A 14,303-nucleotide genomic window follows, 5' to 3' on the forward strand; every position below is an offset into this window, starting at 1 on the left:
CCAAGGAAAGCAAACCCATGAGACCAGTTTGCTCCGGAGCATTCCGGAACAATGAGCATGCCCACGACAGGCACAGCCACCTTCCTCCAGAGAGGGCGGCTTTTCTTCTCCGTTGGCTGAGCCTGTTTCAGCCGCTCGTTGGCCGTGACAGCCGGTGGTCGTCCCTACTGCAGAGTATGTGTGAACACCGCAGCCTGTGAAAGAACTGGTGCCCTTGGGATGTGCCCGTGATCTCGGTGCTCCTGGTCCCCACCTCACACTCCAAAGGCCTCTCCTCTGCCCTCTAGCTCATCTCTCCTTGGGTCCTCTTTGAGAGGAGACTATATGGCTGCTGGTCCTTTGGGGAGTCCCCAGAGCGAGGCTGTGGGCACCCCCAGGCGTCATAACCCTTTGTCCCGAATCGTGCTCTGTGGTGAAAGCAGGCGTTTAACCTCACCCACTTGTGCACAGGACTGGGCCTGCCCCCTCTTGAGAACAGGTGTCCCCAAGCATCCTTGGGTCCTGTTGCAGCTGCACCTGCCACTCAGGGAGCCCCCGGGCTGCCTCCCTCCCCAGGCTGGCCTTGGGGAGGCTGCACAGGCAACACTTGGTAGGCAGCCTCCGTTTCCCGCTGGGCCCTCAAAGAGCCCTACAGAACAGGTAGGGACCATTGTTTACCTCTTAACAGGTGAGGCAGCCGGGGCCAGGGAGGCTGAGGGGTCTGCTTGAGGCCCCCGGCGGGCGAGCCCAGCGACCCGGCCCGCAGAGCTGCGGCATCCGCCAGCGAGGGCCTGCTGGAACGGCTGGCGGAAGGGAGGCGCTGCGTTTCTGCCAGCTCACCCTGGGCAAGGGCAGTCTGCTCGGGGTTCAGAGCCCGGCCTTCTCGCCGCAGCTTCCCTTCGCCTGGGTGGTATCAAGCTCGGGCCCTTTCCTTCATTTGTGGGGAACTGGATTTTGTGTGTGTCATCCCGGTGTTCACTGGCCGGGGCACATTTCCTCATGCCCACTTGCCGACGGCCCCTCCTCTTGCCCGGATGTTGGAGGAGGCCGGGCTCTGGTGGGCCTCCACCGCCCAGCGGACCCATCACCAGGTCGCCCCAGGGGCTGCGGTCGGCCGTCTGGGCCGCACAGCCCTTGGGTTTGGGATGGGCGCGGGACCCCGGCTGACCCGTGTGTCTGTCTCCCCACAGAACTGTCAGACCTTCAGCAGCCTCAGCTGCCTGAGTGCGGGGATGGAGGACTGCGGCCCGCACAGCCCCTTTGCCCTGCACGTCAGCAGCACCAGGTCCTGGACCGCCTTGCTCTCGGCCTCAGCCTCCAGCCTGGGGGGCAGGACCCCCGCCGGGACCCCGGTCCCCGAGCCTCTGCCCCCGGCCTTCGACGACCAGCTGGCCTGCAAGGAGGAGCAGTGCTGTGAGGAGTCGGGCGGCTCTGGCCTGAGCGACGGCTGTGCCAGGAGTTGGGGGCCGGCCTCGGCCTGGCGGGACCGCGGGGCAGCCGGGAACAGCCCCTGCTCCCTGGACGGCGAGTTGGACATCGAACAGATAGAGAACAACTGAGGGGCGGCGGGCACTTGAGGCGGGGAGCCCCCCGCAGGCCCGGCCACGCCGCACGGCTGCCCGCCCCCGCGCCTCACCGGCACAGCGGCCACGGCCATCCATGGGGCCGCCGGAGCCCGAGAGCAGCTTCCTGGGCTGGGCCCCTTCCCCCTGTTTCTCGCCGGCTGCCCTGCCGGGTCCCGCAGGGTCTGCTTCTCTGTGCTCTGTGGGGCTGGTGGGGGCGGCGCGTGCTCAGGGCCGTCCGGCGGGGTCGGGCCCTTCCCGGCCTCCTGCTCAGGTTCATTTCCGGGGGGTCGGCCCCACAGCTTCCTTCACTCTGTTGTATTCCGTGCCTTCTCTCCCAGGTCTCCCTGCTTCAGGCTTGGGAAGGTTCGGGAGACGCTTTCCTCTGTAGTAACATCAGAACCATTTGGCCTTAATTCGAAGTGTGGGAGACAGAGGCCCTGGGGTGCCGGGGTGCGGGGGGCTCTCCATGTCGGAACTCTGGGGGCCTGGGGAACAGCTCGGGCTGCTTGTCGGAGGCGTCTGCGTTGGGTAGACGTGGGTGGGTCTGTTGGCGAAAAGACAACTCCTTGCCTCTCCCGTGGCGTGGAGAGCCTGACCCCGTGGCTCTCTGCCGCTCCCGGAGCCGCTTGGGCAGGGCTGGCATGTGGCAGCCATTCTCTGTGGCCAACCTGTCCCTGAGGGATCAGCTTGATTCAGGTGAGTGGAGAGAGGTCACTAGTAACGGGCAACCTCTTGAAAACGTCCTCGGGAGGCAGGAGCTGTGAGCAGGTCCGTGCACCCAGGCCCTGTGCACATTTCAGGGGTGGAGGCGGCTTGTGGGCTGCTCTGGGGACCTGGACCGGGGACCCGCAAGGCCGCCTGCCGTATTCTAAGCACACTGGCGCTGGTCGGTGGGATGCTGGCCTTCATCCCAGTGCACCCCCCCACCGCCCCTGACGAGCGCCCCTGCTGCTCAGCCGGGGGAGCAGAGCGCCTCCGCGTGGCGTCCCTACTGCAGGCACGGAGCGCAGGGAGCATGTGCGGTCCCCAGCTCCAGGCACCCCTGCGGATGCCCTGCTGCAGGGGAGCCCCGCCCAACCCCGACCCCCTGAGGTTTCGCTCTCAGGAAGCCCGGCTGGCAGACACACCACATGGGCTCTGCTCTCTTGGACTTTGGCTTGTAGCAAACTTGGCATCTTCCTCAGACAATAGCAATTTTGTCGGCTTATGAGCAAGTGGCTCCTTCCCCACTACGGCTAAAAATAACCGGTGTATTCTCTTGAGTTTGCTGACACGTAACAAAGGCACATTCGTAGTCTCCTTACTTTTGCTCATCTTCTGTGGACAGCGAAGGCCTCATGTGCACAGAGTGAGTATGAACGTTCTCACTCTCTTTCCCCAAAAGAAAGACCCTGTTTGGGAAACTGTACTTAGAGCTTCGCTGTTTGCCTCGATGAAAAGCGTGGTGCTCAAGTTCTAATTTCTAGGGTGGTGGTTCTTAAAAATCAGCCATAAGATGCTTGTAGAGAAGATCTCAATTCAGTGGCCCTCCCAGATTGTGTTCAAAGCCTCAGGTCAGATAGCATCATGGTTGTGTGGACACAGGGAAGGTCCTGGGGCCGGGACAGTGGCTCCCACCAAAGGCACGTCCCCTCAGGACCCCGAAGAGCCAAAGCAGGGAGCCGGTGGCTCTGGGTGGGCCTGCCATCTTGCCTTGTCCCCACGTAGTGGGTCATGGAGGCCACGTCTTCTTAGAGCAAAGCCAGCGGGGGCTGGGGTCGTTGAGTTACGAATTGGGAGAGCACACGCTGGTGACTCCTGCCCTCAGAAACCTTGGCACCCAGTACTGGCACCCAGCCCACACCAAGAGGGGCCACTGAGGGAGTATGTCCTCTCAAAGCTCCTTCCTGTGGAAGGAGAGGTGGGGCCCCATCTCTTGGTCCACAGCACAGTGAGGGACCGAGGTGAACCAGATGGGCCTGGGTGGTAACCCCCCCGGCTGCCTTTCCTCAGGGTCAGCTGGGCAGGCACCTGAGGTGGTGGGTGTGTGGCACAGCGCCGTGGGGTGGGCGACCTGCCTGCATACCCCACCCACCAGCTGCTTCCCCGTTCTCAGGCCTTGTGGCAAGGAAGGCCAAACCTTCCCACCTCCGCCCAAGCTGGTCCCATCGACCCTCAAACCCAGTCCTGCGGCACTTTCAGGCGAAAGTTACCCCAGCCCCAGGCAGGGTTTGGCCCTCCAGCCTCCTCAGGCCCCACTTTGCTGTCCTCACTCCCGCCAAAGCTCCTAGCGCAAGCCCACAGCAGCAGCGGGGGGGAGAGCGGCCACTGTCCCTTCTGCTCCGAGAAAGAAATGCCCTCCGGTCATCTCACGTTCCCCTTTGACTAGAGCGCCCACCCCGTGCAGAAGGTGCCGCCCCGCCGTCCAGGCAGGCATGTCCCGCTCGGCCCTGCTGAGGCCGGGACTTCTGGTCTGGAGGCTCTTGGAGGGAGGCTCGCCCAGGGGCTCCCTCTGGCTGCCTGTGCCTGTCCCCGCGGGGCCGTGGGCGGGCTGGCAGGCTCGCCATGAGGAGCCCCGTTGGCGTCTAGGCCCTGCCTCTCCTAGGGGATGCCTGTGAGCTCCTGCCTCTGAAGGAGACCCAGGGAGTTCCGAGCTGGAAGGGAGGCCTGAACTAGCCGCCTGCCTGCCCGGGGACCCTGAAGGACAAACGCAGGGTTGTGGCTCCCAGAGAGCGGGGTGGGGAGGAGAGGCTCCCTGTTGCGTGTGTCCCTACCTGCTCCAGAAGGAGCATCTGCTACGGCCGTAGGACTGACAAGAGCCGCTGCCTGCCCGCAGGGCCTGGGCCGGGCCGGGGTCCGTGGCCTTAACCGTTTACCACAAACCCTCTTGCCTTACTCGCGGTGGAGGCCGGGGCTGGCGCGGGGCCCGCGGGCAGACACGACGTCCAGGTCACGGGGGCGCTTGTGCCGATCATCCGTAGATTTTCATTCTCAGAAAGCCTTACTCGTCATCAAAATGTTTGTAGCAGGAAAGTTTTGTGAATTTGTACGCGGAAAGAAAATTTAAATAAAGGAAAAGTCCACGTTGAAAAGAAAATCCCAATGTTCAAATTGGTGCACAGGGCGGCGCGCAAGCTCCCTGCTCCAGCTGAGGCTTCCCTGGGCGGCGGGTTCGGGCCACTGCGGGTCTCAGGGAGCTTCCGTGGTATTTAACACAGAGCCCTGGACGCTCTGCCGTGGGCCCAGCCTGCACCTCCACATCTGCCCGTGAGGTTCAAGTCCCGCGCACTCCGTGGCCAGCTGGGCCGTGGCTGTCGTGGCCCAGGCACTCCGCCCCCCGCCCCGCCCCGTACAGGTAGTGACGCCGCATCTTGCCACAGCCGCACAGCTGGTCAAACCTTTCCCGTTGGCTCCAGTCAGAGAAGACATTGCCTAATCTTTAAGGAGAAAAGATAATGCAAACCACCCCCCCCAGACCACAGCAGAGATCTCGTAGCCTAGGTAGGATAGTCTGTTCTAGCATAGTCTCTTTGGCAAATAAGTTGTGTTTTCAGTGCGTGGAGGAGATGTCCCAGGGGCTGCTGCGGGGGCTGTAGCGTGCTTTCCCGAGGCGTCCGCCCGAGGGGCTGCTGAACCCCCCAATAGTGAGGCAGCCGAAGCGAGTGGCATTGGGCCAGCCTGCCGGTGGCCGGGCCACATGTGTGCAGAAGGCACTGGGCCTGCACCCCCCTACCCCGCCCACGGCTGCCTGTCCTCCCACACGGGCCACGACTGTCTTGCACTAGAGCCGCTCTAGTCTCTCAGGAATTTGCTTGTTACTCTTACTGTGTAAATAAAGCTTCCTGGTTCAGTATCCAGCCTCCGGGAGCCTGCTGCGTGGTTTGTTGGCTGTGGTGGATTGGTGGCTCCCCGCTCTGTCCACGGGAGCAGTGGCTCTGGGTTGGCAGGGGCCGAGGCCGGGCCCTTCTCTCCCCTCCGGGCCTCGGGGTCAGGGTGGTGAGATGGGGCGAACATCAGCTCTCCAGAGGCTGATGCGGGAAGGGGAGCGAGCCACTGTGTGTGGCCACAGCTGTGGGCATGAGGGAGCCCTCTAGAGGCACCGTCCGAGCTGCCCGGTCCCCAGGGCAACGGCGTGTGTGTACATGGGTGCGTGTTTGGAGGTGGAGGGGCCCAGCCTCTCTGTCCATCCGGGAGCCAGAGACCCCAGGACGGCAGAGCAGAGACACCGGCTCCGTGTGATTCCGGAGTCCGGCGCGGGAGAGGAGTCCGCCTTCCCCAGCTGGGCCCACCACAGGGCCGTGCGCCCCAGGTCGTGCTGCTGCTGCTGCTGCTGCTGCTGCTGCTGCTGCTGCTGGGGAAGGCCCGGCCCCGCAGCCTGCCCCCTCCCGCCACGGGCTAGGCGAGGACGTGGTGCGGGCGGGCCGTTCCCCACGCGGGCAGCAGGGCTCAGACCTGCACCGCTCCCGCCGGTGGGGGGGCCGGCGCTCCCAGCCTGACCCAGGGTGGGCTCCGGGGCGCACAGTCCGCGTGCCTGGCCCTCCAGACCACGGACACTCGGCTAGCCACGCTCGGGAGGCTGAGGTCCGGCTTCAAAGGCTCGTTTACATTGCTGTAACCCAGCGTTTGCCCATGAAATCGAACCACAGAGTTTTTGCCTAGAACACCCACCAGGTCCCGAGGACGTCCCTGTGGCTGTGAGACACCAGAGCACTCTGGACTCTTCCTGTGGCCGGTTTTCCTTCTCGCAGCCGCCCCCATTCCAGGATGGTGTAAGAACACCGAGTTTGTAGGCGGGGAGTCTGCTTCCCTTCCTCTCTCTCTCTGCCTCTCTGCCTACTTGTGATCTCTCTCTCTCTGTCAAATAAATAAACAAAATCTTTAAAAAAAAAAAAAAAAAAAAACACCGAGTTCATGACCCAGGTGAAACACGGCTGCTGTGGTAGAAGCTTGGGGGGTGGGGAGCCCCTCCCCCTCTCCCTAGACATCCCTGCAGGGCCAAGGCCCAGGGACCCAGGGACTCTGCCTCCTGTTCCCCGCCCGGGTGGCCCTAGACAGACCTCCAGCCCTCCTCAGCTGAGGTCCCTGGCTGGGCCCCAGCCTCCAACTAGCCTCACTTAGGGGCATCTGCTCTCCGCTCAGCCTGCCCAGCCACGGCCACCCTGCATCTCCCCCAGTGCCAGGGGAAGGACACGGCCCGAGCTCCTGTGCCTCCAGATCTGCCTGAAAGCCGGACTCTGCCCTGGGCACCAGCGCGGGGCTCAGGTCGGGTCACGGGTCTGTGGCCCCCGGCGCCGGGCGGGCTGGCACCTGCGTCCGATGTCAGGCTGCGCGCCGACTGACTCCAGGTGTGCGCGGCTCCAGGTGTGCGCAGGCTGAAACACCTGCGGGGCTTACACAAGAGTCTGTGCCCCAGACCCCGGCACCACGGCAGACTCGGACAAGCCGCAGTGTGTTAAAGAAGGCTGGGAGGGGGGCTGGAAGGAATCGCCCCGGACAGTCACGGAGGGCAGACTCTGACTTTCGGTTTCTTTTTATACCAATATGTTCACTCTCTGAATGGGAAATGAGAGAAAGGGAGAGGCCCTCGGGATAATCACACCAACGTGGGAGGGGGCACCATGAGCCCCAGGAGGCAGGCACGTGTGTCCTGCCCTGCGTCCCCTCCTCTGTACCACTTTCCACCTGAGAGGGGCAGGGTTGGCCCCCAGGAAGGCCCAGGCCTTCGGAGGGGCCTTATTCCCCCCAGTCTGGAGGAGGAGGGGAGCACCGAAGCGGCCCGGGGCCCCGTGGCGGGCGGGCGGGCTTGGTACTGAGGCTCAGACTCCCCACCACGCTCTCAGCCTCCGGTCACGTTCTCCTGTCCTCCCAGCGCCGTGCTGCCTCCTTTCTTTCTTGGGGGAATTTGGGAGGGGCTGCTATGGCCCTGCCTCAGGGTTGCCTGGGAATGCCTTGGGATCTGGATCCAGCCAGTCCTCGACTTGGACAGGAGGTGAGACCTAAACACTCTTGCTGCGTGACTCACCCGGGCGGAATCGGTTTGCACAGGGTCCCGGGCCGGTAGCCCACCGTTGCTTACACTGGAAGGTCTGGCGGGTAGGTGAAGCCCTTGTGCCCCCAAGGAGGTGACCCTGCAAGACTGTCCTCCCCTCTGCACCATCCACCCCTCCTCCTCCAAGATATGGCTGGGCTCGTGGCCCCCAGAGCCTGAGGATGTCCTGCTGGGCAGTGTGGCCAGACTCAGGCCCCTGCCTCACCCCAGGGCTCTGCCGGGAGGGCCCACGGAGCCAGCCTGGCCTGTTCCCTGGGCTCAGAGGGTCCGTTTCTTAGTGGCAGGTCTGGAGCCTCTCCTGACCGCAGACAGGTACTTAAGCCACTGGTGGCCCTGAACTCCAGCCCCACCCACAGCAGCAGCTTTGTGACGTGCGTCTGTGGCTTGGGATCCGCGCCCGCCTGCTGGGAAGGAGGGTCTGCGGCGGGTGGACCGTGGGTGGCTGGAAGGACCCCAGGGCGAGGGACGCCCTTCTCCCTTCTGGGCCGCGGGACAAGGGTCGTCATCCGCAGCAGGTGACAGGGCATCCTGGTGTGGCCTGCCCCCCAACAGGGCTCTGAGCGTGTCTGTTCAGGAAGGATCCCCCCCTTTCACAGTTATGGCAGTTGAGGCTTGTGGATGGTGACCCCCGTGCTAGGGCTGAGTGGACCTTGGTCCTGAAGAACATTTCGTCTCCAGAAATGTTCTCCCCCACACTGGAGGATACCAGTGTGCAGGCTTACCAAGAAAGTCACAGCCACCTGGCCACCCCCACGGAAGGACTGTAGGAGGAACTAGAAAGGACAGGACTTGGGGTCAGACTCTGGGGTCAGACTCAGGTCTGAGTCTCCGCTCTGCCCTTGCCAGCCCATGGGCTGGTCCTCTGTCCACACCGCCAGTTCGTTCTCTGTAAAATGGGGAGAGTGTGGATGTCCCCTTCACTGAAGCTGGGGTGGCACATTTTCCGGCCAGACACAGCAGACGTCTGCCCCCCCCCCACCCCGAGCTGTCCCTCGGACACCCTCCCCGTCCCCCTCCTGGGCAGCAGCCGGCCCATGGACCGAGAACAGCAGATCCTGCCTCCAGAGGGGACACTGCCCTGGCCACAAGCCCCAGCCAGGACAGCAGGCGAGGGCACCCCGTGAAAGAAGAAAACCAAGGACCTGCAAGACAAACTGGCCGGAACGTGGCAAGCCCGTCTCCTTGACGCTGCCCTCCAAGCCCTGGTGCGCTTCGCCTACCGCGGGCCCGCCGGTCCCCCAACAAGCTGTAATTAGCGGACTCGTCCAGGAGCAGGCGATTTGCATACTTCCCAGCTAATAGGCCCCACGCCCCTCCTCCCTCGCCACCACGGACACCAGCCCCGCCGGTGGCCTCCCTTCTTGATGAAAAGACTTGGCCACTGGTTCCTCTTAATCCTGATTTAAGGGTGGCCAGCCGGCCTGGGGACAGCACAGCCCCCGCGGGCCTTCGGCTCCCGTGCCAGGGCGACTCAGAGCTCGGGGTCCAGCCTTTCATCTCCTGCCTCCACAGAGTGGAAACCCTGTTACGGACCCACGACTTCTTTCACGTGTGGTCGTTGCCCAAGACTCATCAGGGACTTCTGGATTGATTTGAGGAGAAACGCCAGCAAGTGCTCTGTTCAGCTGACTGATTCTGAAACCTGAAACCCGGCTCTGAGTGAATTCTGGAAGCCTGTGGCTCACCACCACCCTCCGCAGGACGGCCCGTGAGAGCTGGCCAACACGCGCCCTGCTCTGCTTGTCCCCCGTGGGGCCGCCTGCTGTCCCTTCTGGGCCTCCGTCCTCCTGGAGGTGATGGGGCGGCGCGGGTGTCTGGGGCCCTGGGCCTCTGCTGCTCAGGCTGAAGCATGCGGCAGCACCAGGCCAGGGCCGGGCACCCCCCACCCCGCCTCGGGCCCCCCGCGTGTCAAACTGAGTCAGAGACCGAGTTGAATCAGGACAGTTTATTTATTTAACCAGTAGCTGCCCCGGCAGACGCTGGGCAAGACACATTCACGTCTACCGAGTTAGGGCCCTGGACCACCCTCTGGGCCCACAGCCTTGACCCACGAGGTTACAGTTCTTGATTGTAGGACGGCAGTCTTCAGGGTTCCCGCGGAGCTGCCCCAGCCTTGGGCTCCAAGGTGCCTTTTGGGGTAGGAGGGGGAAGGGGTGCCAAGGGGCCACTCGGACTCTGGGTAGGGGCAAGGAGGCCAGCGGGGGATGCTGGGCCATCCCAGGGAGGCTGCTTCAGCCCCAGGCTGCATGGAAAGTGCAGGAAGCCCCCGCCTTCTCCAGGCCCCTCTGTCAAATGCACAGAACGTATGACAGAGGGCCAGGGAGTCAAGGTCCCTCAGGCCAGTCAGCTGGGACACTCATAGGACTGGGTGCGGCTAGAGAGCGTTCCCAGAGACAAGGGTTCTCCTTGTTTGGAGATGCCCAGACGGGTCTGTCCCACTGTCTGACTTCACCGGGTGGGGGGTTGGGGGGCAGCAGGCCATCTCCGGAGGAACAGCTCCATGGGAGGTTGGGGGAAGCAAGCCTGGCCTGCACCCTGGGGCCTGGGCCCAGGGGAGGGGTGGCGCCAGGGGGCCCGCCCTACGAGGCTCGTCAGTTGTCCGCGTGCTGCAGAAGCAGGTCCACGGCCTCTGCCAGGTTGTCCACGTATCCATCAGCCTTCACGTCCGGATGCCGCTCATCACTGGGCCTGGAGAGCAGGACCGCAGGTGACCCCTCCGGAGCCTCTTTCTCCCCACGTCTAGCACGGGCCCTCAAGAGGCCTCCGGGTCCTTCCGCACCTGGTTACCGGATGTCCCCCTCCTCCCACTTCCTGTCTCAGCCACCACCCATCAGGGTGCACACACCCCCCTCCTGTTTTCTCCACCGGGTCACCTCTCCAAACCCCTTCCATCTGAAGCCTGCTCAGAGTGGCCAATGGCCCTGCTCCATCCCCACCACCAGCAGAAATGGCCTACTCCTAACAGCAGGGCCGTGAGCTTGACCCTGCTCTGAGTGCCTCCCCGTCCAAACCCCAGGGGTACACATGCCAAACAGTCCCTGTCCTCTGAGGTCACTCCCACACCACAGGGGGGCGGTGCTCCTGGCAAAGCAGCTCTCTGGCTGGGTGGGATTTGGGGGGCTAGAACTGTGCAAAGCCCCAGATATGTCCTGAAATCTGCCTGGAGGATAGGCACAAGAGAAGTGAGACCACGCCATTGATGCAAATGCCTGTGGGCCCAGGTGGCACCCCAGGGACACCAATGTGGGGGCTCCTGGAGGAGAGACTGTGGACTGAGTCCTGAGGTAGAGCAGGGGTCCCAGTGGGCATGTGGGTGGGGAACTGTAAGAGGGCTGGAGCCCTGGCCACAGGAGCAACCGGGGGTGGGCTCCTAGGGACATCCCAAAAGTCTCTAACACTTGGGGGAAGGGCTGGGACCTCGTCCCTTGGGCTGCGTGCAGCCTGGCGCTGTGAGCTAAGACTCAGGTCCTGGTGACCTGAAGACCCTCCCGCACTGCTCATGAGCTGGAGTTCGTGGGGCGGAGGTACCCCCGTGCAACCTCACACCACTGAGGACCTGCTACTCAGATCACCCCATGGTCTGACCCCAGCTCCCTGGGAAAGCAGGAAATCATGGCTTCCCAGCAGCCAGGCCACCACCTCGGAAGCCCCCACCCTGGTTTGGAAGGAAGTGGTTGACACTGGCTCTGATAACATCCTAAAAGCCAAGTTGTCCCTTTTGAAGGGTTTGTTTTTCACAAAGCTCTTTACCCTACAGTGGCTGTCCTTTCAGGGCAAGGGAACCACCTTTTAAAAGAGTCAGCCTGGTGGCCTGGAGGCCACCTCCCCAGGGGCGGCTGGGGCCCCAGGGGCAGCCCTGGGAGTGGAGAGGGCAGTGCACACAACCCTGACGACTGAGGCCCCAAACCAGGAGCCCTGGAGACAACACAGGTGCTGAGTGCATGGGGACCCTCACCGCCACCACTGGGTCTGCAACTTGAGCAAGAACAACTCTCACGTCCGTGCAGGGTTCTACGGGATCATTTCACTCTTGCCATCACAGACACAGCTGGCGATGGCGGGAACTTAAGATCCATCATCCCCAGCAGCGCTGAAATACATACCTGTCGCTGTCGAAAGGTTGTATGTGGCGTGGCCTTTTAGTTCACCAAACTGTGTGCCAGCACCTACTTCGGACCCATCCATTTCACTCCCAGATACACACATGACAAAAATGCGTCGATTTGTTCACCAAAACACGTGTACTAGAACATTCCACGCAGCTTTATGGTAAGAGCACAAAGGGGGAAACTGCACAAGTGTCCGTCAGCAGGGGCTGGAGAAACATGGTGGCGAGCGCACGCGGTAGAACACGGCGATGGTCCTACTCTCAGGAAATGACCGTCTGCGCTGCTGCATGGGGGTCCCGCCAACCTTACGACAGGCCGCAGGAGCCAGGCTCAAGGAACCCCAGCTGGAGGACCCATTTACGCCAAGTTCAGGAGCGGGCACAACCAGTCCCTGTGGTGCAGGGGCCAGAAGACGGTTACTTCTCGGGGGAACAGGATCGGGGGTGCTGGCAACGTTCTAGATCTTCACCTGGGTGGCAGTTACAGGGGTGGGGCACACAGGGGAAAACGCATCACGCTGTTTGTTTTTAGGTGCTCTCTATGCATCTACACATAGGGCACGTGATGAAGTCACACATGATTGACAAGCACAAGGTATCTATGTCCTGTCACCTTGGCCAGTCTCTGTGGCCCCCAGGCCAAATTCTGCCTGCAGCCTGCTTTGTACAACCCTCAAGCTGCTGTAAAAAGAATATGCAACGTTCGGCTCACAAAGCCTCGGCCAGCTACGCCCGCGCCTCTACCACACAGCCTTGCAGACCTCTGGTTCGGGCCCCCTGCCACCCACCGGCCTCTGCGTTTTCGTCCACCCGGGACGGCGCTCATGCCTGCCGACTGCCCAGGGCTTCCGCAGACAGCCCTTCCCGCAGGACGTCCTTCCTCCCTGGAAAGCCTGCGCTCCCCACTCGGGCCCTCCTGGTGGGCAGAGCCTCTGCTGGGCGCCGCGCCGGGCTCGGGAGTGTGCGGCTGCTCCTCCCCCGTACGGGCCGCCCCGCCCCCATCACTCGGCCCCGCCCCCATCACTCGGCCCCGCCCCGGAGGGGGGGATTCTCCTCAGGACAGCTCTGACCGCAGGGCTCAGCAAGGGGGCCGCGCACGTGGGTGGGAGGGGCCCTCTAAGAGAGCCGGAGACCGAGTACCGGAACGGGCAGCAAACCCAATCCAGGCGAACTGTCGGCCTCGGTGTCTCCACCTGTGCCTTGGTGCTGAGCGTAGCTCTCTACTCACCACGTGACCTGCCGCCTAGGTGTCCCTGACTCTCACCAAAGGTAGTAAGAGGACGCACGCGCAGGCTCTGGCGAGGAGCAGGGGCGGGGGCCGGTACCTTTCCCTCAATCACTGAGCACCTGGATGCCGCAGGGGAGCAGGGGAGCGCGCTGTGTGCGGGGCTGGGCTGGCAGGGAGAGGGAGTGGCGGCCTGGCCTTGGGCCCTGCCTTGGGCACACAGGCTGGTGGGGGGACACACCTCAGTATATGGGGTCCAGGGAAGTCAAAGAGGGGGCCTGTGTGTGGAACCATGGGCACTGGAGTCATAGGGTGGGCAGGCTGGGACCAGGACCCCGGGGGACAACCCGATGGCCCGGAGTCCCGGCAGTCCCCGTACCTGAGAACACAGCTCCAGGCGCCCGCAGGGAGGGGCTGGTGGGAGGCCAGGCACCTGCCCAGGCGTCACTGCTCCCCTACTGCCGGCCCCCTGGTCTCCCCTCTCGCTCGGCCTGTGCACGGGGGCTTGAGTCTTGCGCCATCTTGCAGGTGCCCTTTGGGGCTCCCCCAGCTATCCCTGGGGCCCGGGGGTTGCTCCAAAGCCCCACTCGCCAGCGAGGTGGGGGCGCCCCTGCCCTTCGCCTAGGAGGGGGCTGTTGAGCCGGGGGGACAGCCAGGCGGGCTTCGGGTCGCGCCTGTGCAGGTGTGGAGCCCCCCCCAGCCCCTGCTCCGGGGCCTACCCCCAGCTCCCACGGCATTCCCAGCTTTTACCCCAAACAGTGAGGTCAGCGTGATGGCTCAAAGGAACCAAACTTCTCCCAGCAAACCCCACCAGGCTCATCGTCCGAGTCCCTGGGTGGCTGACCCGGGGCTCCCCTCCTCAGACCCCTGCCCCGGGCCCCTGGGCCAGGCACCGTTCAGTGCCGTGAGCTCAGCCCCGGGAGGGAGCAAGAGATCTGCCCGTGAAGGAGGCCGCTCTGCACCGAGCTGCTCGCCAGCCTCACTCGGCGCGCGGCACCTAGCGAATGGAGGACCCAGCTAATTATGTTTAATTACATATCATTTAAATTCAAGAATCCATTAAAAGAAAGGATTGCATTAGCAGCCGGCCAGTGTTTGCCAACACACAGAGGAAATCACGGATTTTTATGTCTTAATTATGGGATGCTGCCGTGAGCTGTGGCTTGGGAGCCGGGGTACCAGGAGGGGATGGTCCGGGGCCCAGCCCGAGGCCCCGAACACCCTAAGCAGCCACTCTCAGTCCAACGGCAGACCAGCGGGCAGTGCCCTGGTCCACGCTGGCTGGTGACCCAAGCCCTGCAGGGCCTCAGAGACACCGCACCACGGAGGCCAAATCATGAGACCCAGCAAGGATGTGCCCGTGGCAGTGGGAACAGAGCAGAGAGCGCGATGGAGAAA

General features: G+C 63.3%; 2 protein-coding genes across 2 annotated transcripts in view; one reads left to right on the plus strand and one right to left on the minus strand.

Moving 5' to 3' along the window:
• FAM53B (family with sequence similarity 53 member B) overlaps positions 1–2,462 on the plus strand; it is a 70,114-nt gene extending 67,652 nt beyond the window's left edge. The window contains exon 4 of the mRNA XM_032882123.1: positions 1,170–2,462. Coding sequence (XP_032738014.1) covers positions 1,170–1,538 — 369 coding nt within the window. The 3' untranslated portion in view covers positions 1,539–2,462. The remainder of the gene's footprint in view (positions 1–1,169) is intronic.
• Positions 2,463–9,489: 7,027 nt separating this feature from the next.
• The window catches only part of LHPP (phospholysine phosphohistidine inorganic pyrophosphate phosphatase), a 121,124-nt gene continuing 116,310 nt past the window's right edge, over positions 9,490–14,303 (minus strand). The window contains exon 7 of the mRNA XM_032882125.1: positions 9,490–10,260. Within this exon, the coding sequence (XP_032738016.1) occupies positions 10,164–10,260 (97 nt within the window). The 3' untranslated portion in view covers positions 9,490–10,163. The remainder of the gene's footprint in view (positions 10,261–14,303) is intronic.

The sequence above is a fragment of the Lontra canadensis genome, unplaced genomic scaffold (genome assembly GCF_010015895.1).
Source record: "Lontra canadensis isolate GAN:19392208 unplaced genomic scaffold, GSC_riverotter_1.0 scaffold79, whole genome shotgun sequence".
NCBI classification, from domain to species: domain Eukaryota; kingdom Metazoa; phylum Chordata; class Mammalia; order Carnivora; family Mustelidae; genus Lontra; species Lontra canadensis.